The 9,020-nt window shown below is 57.2% G+C and overlaps 1 protein-coding gene across 2 annotated transcripts; it reads left to right on the top strand.

The window, feature by feature from the left end:
- The first annotated feature begins 1,481 nt into the window (after positions 1 to 1,481).
- On the top strand, positions 1,482 to 8,027 carry Dmwd (DM1 locus, WD repeat containing). 2 transcript variants are annotated; one of them, XM_003464589.5, is made up of 5 exons: positions 1,482 to 1,977; positions 3,081 to 3,263; positions 5,145 to 6,413; positions 7,096 to 7,170; positions 7,489 to 8,027. In XM_003464589.5, the coding sequence occupies exons 1-5, from the start codon at positions 1,546 to 1,548 to the stop codon at positions 7,534 to 7,536; spliced, it is 2,007 nt and encodes a 668-aa protein (XP_003464637.1). In that variant the 5' UTR covers positions 1,482 to 1,545; the 3' UTR covers positions 7,537 to 8,027. The 2 variants fall into 2 exon arrangements, with proteins under 2 accessions (XP_003464637.1, XP_005001393.1); XM_005001336.4 differs by lacking the exon at positions 7,096 to 7,170 and having other exon boundaries at positions 1,484 to 1,977.
- The last annotated feature ends 993 nt before the right edge of the window (positions 8,028 to 9,020 follow it).

Genomic DNA, 9,020 nt, shown 5'->3' with positions numbered 1-9,020 from the left:
TCAGAAGGCTGAGGTAGGATTGCTGAGAATTTGAGGCCAATCCAAACTACATAGTGAGACTTTGTCTCTAAGACAGCAACACCAACAATCTAGGGAAGCCAGGCATGGTGGCACACATTAGTAATCTCAGCAACTTGGGAGGCTAAAGCAGGAAGATTGCAAGTCTAAGCCCAGTCTGGACAACTTAGTGACTTACCAGGAGCCTGTTTATATAAGGGGTGTGTGTGTGTATGTGTGTGTGTGTGTGTGTGTGTGTGTGTGTGTGTGTGTGTGTGTGACTGGTGATGGGTAGGAAAGATAAGGCAGGAGTCTGGGAGGTCAGAGACAAGGCTGATGCAGGGGGGACACAACAGCAGAAAAATTAAAATCAGGGCTGTAGAGAAAGGAAGAAAATGAAATAGGAATTCTGAGATAGGGTGCAGAGACTTTTGGGGACTGAAAGTGGGAGGAGTGACAAGAAATGGTATAAATTCAAGGAAATCCAAAATCTATGACCAGGTGGTTGGCAGGGCCAGGCCTAAGGTGGGGATAGGAGAGAGAAGCAGGATTTGGACTAAGATGGCAAGCTTCTGGTAGGACTTTTGAGTGGGATGCCTCTGGGGAACTCTGGTAAGAAATCTGAGAAGCCTTTGAGTCCCTCAGTCTAAGGAGACCTTCGTTCAGGCCAAGGTGGCTTCAGCAGAAGACAGAGGAGTCTTGGGTTACTCATGGATCACTGGGGCACAGCAGGGGGCATTGCAAGGATCAATCAAGGTAGGTTTTGGAGGAAGAGTGAGGCTATTGAAGACACCAGCTTTTAGTAAATATATCGGAGGTTGGTGAAAAATATAGAAGAGGTTTGAGTTTTTGTTTTTGTTTTGTCTTTTTCGTTTTTTTATCGGCACCAGGGATCGAATTCACGATTGCCTGCTTGCAAGGCAGGCGCTTATGCCGCTGAGCTAAATCCCCAGCCCCGAGGTTTGAGGTTATTAATCAGTAATGGGTCACATGAAATCTTTGGGGCTTTGTGGCCACATTGGGTCAGCAAGGATTTGGGAATGGGAACAAATGGTCAGGGGCCTTAAACTGTCAGTTTAAGGGGCTTTAAACTGTCAGGAAAACACTGGAGGTCAGGTGGGTGTATTGTGAATTTAAGAAGACTTAAGGATCACCTGGGATCATCTGTGATATTAAGGGGAGGCTGTATTACTGGCTGAGTCCTTTTGAGGGTCCCTTCGTTGCTATGCAAACGGTTCCCAGAGCGCTGTTGTTAGGGACTAGCGCTTTCCACATAGCCCCGCCCCTTTCCCGCGGGCCACGCCCCCGCAGCCAACTGCTTTTTAGTTGCAGTCCTGGAGGCCGCGCCCATCTTTGGGCCCCGCCCACAGTCAAGAACCGTTACCCCAGCGACTGTGGGGCTCGTCCCGCCTCTGGGCCCCTGTGCCAATCGAAAAGACGTTGCCGCGGCGACGCTCCCACCTCTTCCTGCGCGGGCCACCGGCTTCCGGCAGGGGGCCGGGCGGCGGGCGGCGGTCTAGCAGCGGCGGGGCCCGGGGGGCGCCCAAGATGGCGGCGGGTGGCGCGGAGGGTGGCTCGGGCCCCGGCGCCGCCATGGGGGACTGCGCGGAAATCAAGTCGCAGTTCCGTACCCGCGAGGGCTTCTACAAGCTGCTTCCCGGCGACGGCGCCGCTCGCAGGTCGTGTCCGGCCTCCGCCCAGACCCCGGCGCCGCCCCAGCCCCCGCAGCCCCCGCCCGGCCCTGCCTCTGCCGGCGCTGCGGGCCCCGCATCGTCCCCGCCGCCCGCAGGCCCCGGGCCTGGGCCCGCGCTGCCTGCCGTGCGCCTCAGCCTCGTGCGCCTCGGGGAGCCCGAAGGCTCCGGAGCCGGGGAGCCGCCTGCCACGCCCGCGGGGCTGGGCGCTGGAGGAGACCGCGTCTGCTTCAACTTGGGCCGCGAGCTTTATTTCTACCCAGGCTGCTGCCGCCGCGGGAGCCAACGGGTGAGTGGCCCGCGTCGTGGGGCCTGCGTGCTGAGAGGACTGGGTCTCTGGGAGATGATAGGCGAGCCCCCAAATTGACAAGGGGCCCTAGATGCGATGGGCATCCCAGAGGGATAAGATTCTTAGAGGTAATACAGGATTCTGAATAGTGATAAGGCAATCACCTTCCGCGTGGGATTTTGGTGTGTGATGAGTATTCTGTATGTGATGAAGCTTGTGATAGGACAACCGAGATGATGCAGGGTCCCCTGGATTCTGGGATAGCAGGCATTCTGCAGGTGATGGAGAATCGTGAGGTGATGCAGGCTCGGAGGAGATGGAGAACCCAGAAGAAGCTTGGAGTCTGCAGGTGTTGGGGGTGGGGGTCTTGAGACTTCGGGAGCCCAGGAATGAAGGCGATTTTGGCTGTGATGGGGTTCTTAGAGGTAATAGGTGAGTGAGATCCTAGGGAGAATTGGGGTCTAGAGGTTATAAAGGTCTTGGAGGACTCAAGCTGATGGGAGACTGAAATAATAAGCACGGACCTCCCTGAAGTGATGTAGGTTCTAGAGGCGCCTCCCGTGGTGAGAATTGGCAGAGTCCAGAGGTGAAGAACATGAGCAATCATGAGGGTCAATGGGTCCCTAAACCGTGACAGAGGTCCTGAGGTTTAAGGTTTCCAAACTGAAGTTGATTCTGGGATATTTGGCTTCAGAGTCCTTGAAACGGGTATTCCTGAGCATTTGAGATCTTGGAAAATATTGTACTAGGTCCCGAGACAGTTGCTGAGGTTATGGGGTCAGACGGGAGAAATACTGAAACTTGGGGACTCCTGGAACCCTGGAGCCTGACGGTGTGACCCTAAATTTGTGGTGGGAGGGTGCTGCTGTGGAAAGGCACTGTGGTCCGAGGGAATGTCCTTCCAGTAGGTTTTGCATCTCACTCTTGTCTGTGATTTGTGACCCCTTCCTGTTTGTGGTTGCACCCTCCTTCCCTGCGCATCTACCCACTTCCCCTCAGGCATTTAACCCTGCTTCCTCTTAGCGGTTTTTCTCAACCTCAGCGCCCTCTTCCTTTCGCTCAGTGGTGTGAACTCTTACCTCCTTTCCCTCCCACCACTCAAGTCCATTGACCTCAACAAGCCTATTGACAAGCGGATCTACAAGGGCACCCAGCCCACCTGCCATGACTTCAACCAGTTCACTGCTGCCACCGAGACCATCTCCCTGCTGGTGGGGTTCTCAGCTGGCCAGGTGCAGTACCTGGACCTCATCAAGAAGGACACCAGCAAGCTATTCAACGAGGAGGTGACTGTGGGCCCACAAGTGCTGTTTATCATGGGACTACAACTGCCTGGGAGCTGGGTGGGCCTAGAGGGCAGGGGAAGGAGAGGTGGGGCATGGAGGTGACAGACAGCAGCTAATAATGATGGCTTCTCCTGTCATGGCTGCAGGTTGGGGGACGGACACTAGTAACTGGTTGGGCTTTTCTGGGTATCTTTGCTTTTCAAATTCTGTGCTCTGTGGGTTTTGGATCCAAATCCCTGCTATATTATAGATTCGCTCTTTGACTTTGGGAAGGTGGCTGCTCTCTAGGGCTCACTTTTCTTCCTCTGCAAATAGGATGCTTATCCCTACCGCTCAGGACCAATGTAAACTCATACATGGCAGTTGGTCAGTCTGGGCCAGTTTGGCTCAAGAGGAAACGCCAGCACAGGGCCTTATCCGTTGGCCGGGACTGCTCTTGCCTTGGGTCTCCTTCTCTGCTCCAGAGGGGTGTTCCATAAATATTCTCTAAATGAGCGAATGGCTGAAGGGAGCCAATAGAACAGAGAATGAATTAAAAATGCATTAGCTCATCCATTCACAGAGTAGCTATGGAGCATCTATCCTGTGCCAGGCGTGGGTCCAGGCGCGTCTTGGGGAGCAGAAGGACGGGAGGGCCTGTCCTTGCAGAGCTTTCAGTCAAGCAGGAGGAACATGGCCGTTAGCTGCTGTAAGGGTCCTGCAAGGCTGGTAGTGAGGCTGTTGGGAAAGAAGCAGCAGGGAAGTCTGGCAAGTTTGAGTAGATTGGTTAGGAAGGCCTTGCCAGGAAGTGATTTTGAAATGAAGAAGACCTCAGAGTCTAGAAAAGTCCTTGAGGGATGTTCTGAGTGGAGGGAACACTGAGGACAAAGATCTTGAAGCAGGACAATGTGAAGGTCAGGTGACTGGGGAAGTGGTTGAAGGAGAGAGGATGGAACATAGCATTTGGGGACTTAACAGGTGCCAGCTCCCTGGCAGTCCCCAAAGAGACTTCACCTCTTCCTCCTAGATGGAGTCAGGAGCAACTTCTGGCCTGGCTTATCTGAGCCTTTGAGCAGACATTGATTCGGGGAGGGTGATTTTCTCAGCTGTCTTGGAGCAGAGACAGCTCAGGCTCTTGGAGAGAGTCCTCTCATCATGCCGGCGGGTGCCTATGGCTTTGTTCTCTCCAGAATCCTGGTAGAGAAGGCTGCAGAGTGTCTTGGCAGGTGCTGGCCTGTGTTTAACAGCTCCTCACTGATGACTGGCGAGAAGAGACAGGCCCCAAGTGCTGGAGGCCTAGGGGCTAGGGACACCCTGTGGGGTTGGTGGCAGCTGGGGTCAGGGCGGCTGGAGTGGACTGGTGTGGAGATCAGGTTCTACTCTGTAGTTAAGACCACAGGATTCCTTGGAGGATTGGACATGAGCTGTGAGAAGAGGATAGTGAAGATGCTTGGAAGGTTTTGGACTTAAGCAGCTGGCAGGATGGGGCTGGCAGTCATTGTGCAGGAATGCCTTTAAGGTACCTGCTGTGTGGATGGCACAGGTACCAGAGCCAACCTTGTGTGAAGCAGTTTCTTGCCTTAACCTTCACATGGTGAGGATGAGTAAAGGGTTAGGCAGATGGAGGACAGTCGTGTGGCAAGCAGGACTGTTCCCTTGCCACGGTGGGCCATTAGGTCAGGGCTGTGTGGCCTACTTTGCAGACAGTCCTTATTCCCCTAGCCTTCGGTGACCAGGTGTCAGCCTCCTTTGGTGTGGGAGCTGCTGTCTGCCAGGGCCTGGGCCTGGCATGGCACCACCTGTGTGACTGGCCAGGGCCAAAGGCCTTGGTGGCCCCAGGTCAAGGTGTAGTCTGCCAGGAGCTAAGAGTGTTCTCCTACCCCACCCTGTCTCCCCATGCAGCGGCTGATTGACAAGACCAAGGTGACATATCTCAAGTGGCTGCCTGAGTCCGAGAGCCTGTTCTTGGCCTCCCACGCCAGCGGCCACCTGTACCTGTACAACGTCAGCCACCCTTGCGCCTCGGCCCCGCCCCAGTACAGCCTGCTGAAGCAAGGCGAGGGCTTCGCTGTCTATGCTGCTAAGAGCAAAGCACCCCGAAACCCACTGGCCAAGTGGGCAGTGGGCGAAGGGCCCCTCAATGAGTTTGCCTTCTCACCGGACGGTCGCCACCTGGCCTGTGTCAGCCAGGATGGCTGCCTGCGCGTCTTCCACTTCGACTCTATGCTCCTGCGTGGGCTCATGAAGAGCTACTTTGGGGGCCTGCTGTGCGTGTGCTGGAGCCCCGACGGCCGCTACGTGGTGACGGGAGGCGAAGATGACCTGGTCACTGTGTGGTCCTTCACTGAGGGCCGCGTGGTGGCTCGAGGCCACGGCCACAAGTCCTGGGTCAATGCTGTGGCTTTTGACCCCTATACCACTCGGGCAGAGGAGGCCACAGCGGGTAGTGGTGATGGGGATGGGAGCGGTGAGGAGGAGGAGCCTGAGGCTGCTGCTGCAGGCATGGGCGCGGGTGGGGGTGCCCAGCTCTCCCCACTGCCCAAGGTCGGCTCCATCACCTACCGCTTCGGTTCGGCAGGCCAGGACACGCAGTTCTGCCTGTGGGACCTCACCGAAGACGTGCTATCCCCACACCCGCCCCTCACGCGCACACGCACTCTTCCCGGCACCCCTGGTACCACACCGCCAGCTACCGGCAGCTCCAGGGGTGCTGAGCCTGGCCCGGGACCCCTGCCCCGATCCCTCTCCCGCTCTAACAGCCTGCCACACCCAGCAGGCGGTGGCAAGGCCGGCGGCTCAGGTGCTACCGCAGAGCCGGGCACGCCATTCAGCATTGGCCGCTTTGCCACACTTACGCTGCAGGAGCGGCGGGACCGGGGGGCCGAGAAGGAGCATAAGCGCTACCACAGCCTGGGCAACATCAGCCGGGGTGGTGGTGGGGGCAGCAGCAGCGACAAGCCCAGTGGACCCGCCCCCCGCAGCCGTCTGGACCCTGCCAAGGTGCTGGGCACAGCACTGTGCCCGCGCATCCATGAGGTGCCACTGCTGGAGCCCCTGGTGTGCAAGAAGATCGCCCAGGAGCGGCTGACGGTGCTGCTGTTCCTGGAGGACTGCATCATCACCGCCTGCCAGGAGGGCCTCATCTGCACCTGGGCCCGGCCCGGCAAGGCAGTGAGTCCTGGCCGCTGGCCCTGTGGGAGGAGGGGACGTAAGCATGGAGATCTGGGTGCTCCAGAGCAAGGCCCTACAGGCTTAGAGCAGCAGGACAGGGCTCCGAGTCAGCTGGAGCCTGGGAACTTGTGCCCAGGATCCTAAAGGGTAGCAACAAGGCCCTTAGGGATGGATCCTAATTCTCTCAAGGCAGTGCCCATTTCTATGGAGAATCTGGATTTCAGGTGGTGGAATTTTTTAGAGACAAGATAAAGCCAGTGGCCTAACTCCATCATGAAAGGGGAGGGTGGCTGGGAAGGAAACCCAAGCTCAAAGCCTGCATTTTTGCTGCTTTTGTGCCCATGGGCCAGGCACTGCCCCTCTCTGAGCTGCTCACCACCATTGGGACAGAGCCTCCTCACAGGTTGGGGTGAGCGCACACCAGCTCCCAGGTGGCTGTGGGGTTTAGATCACTGTAGGGAAAGATAGGAACCTCATGAGCTTGGCGTGCATCTCTGCACCTTTGGTCTTATTGCCCAGGACCACAGACCTGAGGGCCACAGCTGGGTATCTTGGCTCTTCCATTTTGGGAGCTTAGACTCCCCAGTTCCTAGAACCCAAGTATGGTCTCATCTTGGAGGCCAGGGTGGTGGGGTTTGGGGAGTCTGACTGATTCCTGAAAGAGTCCCCTCTGTCTCCCTAGTTCACAGACGAGGAGCCCGAGGCCCAGGCAGGGGAAGGAAGTTGGCCCAGGTCACCCAGCAGTTCAGTGGTAGAGGTAGGACTGTCCCTGAGTTCTTGCCTTTCCAGCATCTCAGGACCACTGTCCCAAGTCAGATGGGGACCCCAGTTTTCTCCCTCCCCTCCTCCCTTGTCTCTGCTTGGGATCTTAATTATTGTGTGACCCTGCTGACTGCTGGACAGGGGAGCTAGCCACCAGCCAAGCATGGCCTCCTGGGACTAGCGCAGTGGCGTCAGGGCTGGGGTTGACTGAGGGGCAATCCTAGGACAGGAGTGGCCTTGACTCCAGCTGCTCCTTCCCTGGGCACTGGCAGGTGGCATCTAACCCCTCCTGTCTCCCTCTTGTCCTCCCCAGGGCATCTCTTCCCAGCCAGGCAACTCCCCAAGTGGCACAGTGGTGTGAAGCCGTGGATATTGGGGTCCTCCACCCCATGCTCCCAGCCTCCTAGCCATAACCCTCCCTGCTGACCTCACAGATCAACGTATTAACAAGACTAACCACAGAGAAAGGACTGTTCCGGTCCCCCACCCTGCACAAATACTGGGGGTCCCTCAAAGTGGCCCGACCCTGGGGGGATATAGCGGTCCAAGTGGCCTCAGCCCTGCCCCACCCATTGCCAAGTACTGTGATCCTCTGAAACATCAGTGTTAACCCACATCCCTATCCCCAGCATGTGACTGGTGGCTCCTGGGGAGAAGCTCCCTGCCACCAGAGCCCCAGCTCTGCAGTGCGCCCCTGCGGTTAGGCAGAGCAGGAATGGTCTCCCTCCAAGCCCCTACTCCATCCCACCCTTGCTGTTGTCTGTGCTTTTGAAAAGTGTTAAGTTATGGAAGTCCCAAGGGCCCTCCTTGTCCCCCAGGACCTCTTATTTATACTAAAGTTCCCTGTTTGCACAGCGGCTCTGTTCCCTGCGTGAGGCAGGCCGGCGGAAGTGTGTGAGTGCTTTTGGCCACTGTCCTAGGGCCTGGCTTTTACCAAAAGAAACAGTGGCCAGCCCACCTCTCCCAGCCTGCTCCTGGGTGGGGAGGGCAGGGGTATGAGGTGCAGCAGGGCCCTTGGGGGTGGGAGGAGACAGCCAGAAGCCCCTTTTCAGTGTGCTCAAGGGTGTTTTAAAAGTTAAAGCATCACAACTGCCCAGCTCCACTCTTCCGAGCCTGCCTCTGGGGTTCCCCCAGGCAGCTCCCAGAGGTACTGTCGAGGGGACTACAGGAGTAGTTTGAACTACCTAGGGAACAAGTCTCTGGTGCCTCAGCCTGGCCCTGCTGCGACCCAGGTGCCCACTTGCAGGTTCCCCTGGCCTCTGGAGAGCAAAGCTTCCGATGCCTGCTGGTGGCTCCTACTCCACCCCCCCCCCCAAATGTTTCTGTTTCTAATCCCAGCCTGGGCAGGAATGTGCTGCCCGGCCAGGGGCCAAGGAGCTATTTTGGGGTCTCCTCTGCCTGGGGAGGGCCTGGCTCTACCATTTGCCTCCTCCAGCCTTTGCCCATCAGGTCACCCCTGGCCCTGGCTCCTGAGAGTGTCCCCCCCACCCAGTCTCTACCACCCTTCCCCACCTCCTGCCAAACAAAAAGTCAGTATAAAGCAGAGGGCCCAGGGGCTAAATTTAACTATCCCGGAGTTGGAATCCATCTGAGTCACTGGAGAAACTGCCCTAGCCCTTGTCCCCCTTCCCCAGCCTCAGGCCCTTACTCTGCCTCCCCCAGCTATGGTGCTTGAGGGAGATGAGCAGGGAGGGGGGTAGTTACTGGGTCACTCAGCCTCGATTGCCGGTCTGGGCAATGGGAGGGCTCCTCTGCACCCTTAACTTGCGCCCCGCCTCTTGACTGGAAAGCAGAAGCTGCTGTGAGAACTGAGATTCTTCAGTCCTTGTCTAGCACTGCAAGGCT

The sequence above is a fragment of the Cavia porcellus genome, unplaced genomic scaffold (genome assembly GCF_034190915.1).
Source record: "Cavia porcellus strain 051 isolate PalLab524CR breed Dunkin Hartley unplaced genomic scaffold, mCavPor4.1 scaffold_7, whole genome shotgun sequence".
Taxonomy (NCBI): domain Eukaryota; kingdom Metazoa; phylum Chordata; class Mammalia; order Rodentia; family Caviidae; genus Cavia; species Cavia porcellus.
Note: the sequence above shows the minus strand (reverse complement) of the source record. Positions and strands in the feature narration are given on the sequence as shown.

Bases quoted from the DNA above. Each gene is read 5' to 3' on its own strand.
- Dmwd (XM_003464589.5), top strand. From the start codon at position 1,546: ATGGCGGCGGGTGGCGCGGAGGGTGGCTCGGGCCCCGGCGCCGCCATG. The intron at 1,978-3,080 runs GTGAGTGGCCCG...CCACCACTCAAG, and splicing joins GCCGCCGCGGGAGCCAACGG to TCCATTGACCTCAACAAGCC. The intron at 3,264-5,144 runs GTGACTGTGGGC...CTCCCCATGCAG, and splicing joins GCAAGCTATTCAACGAGGAG to CGGCTGATTGACAAGACCAA.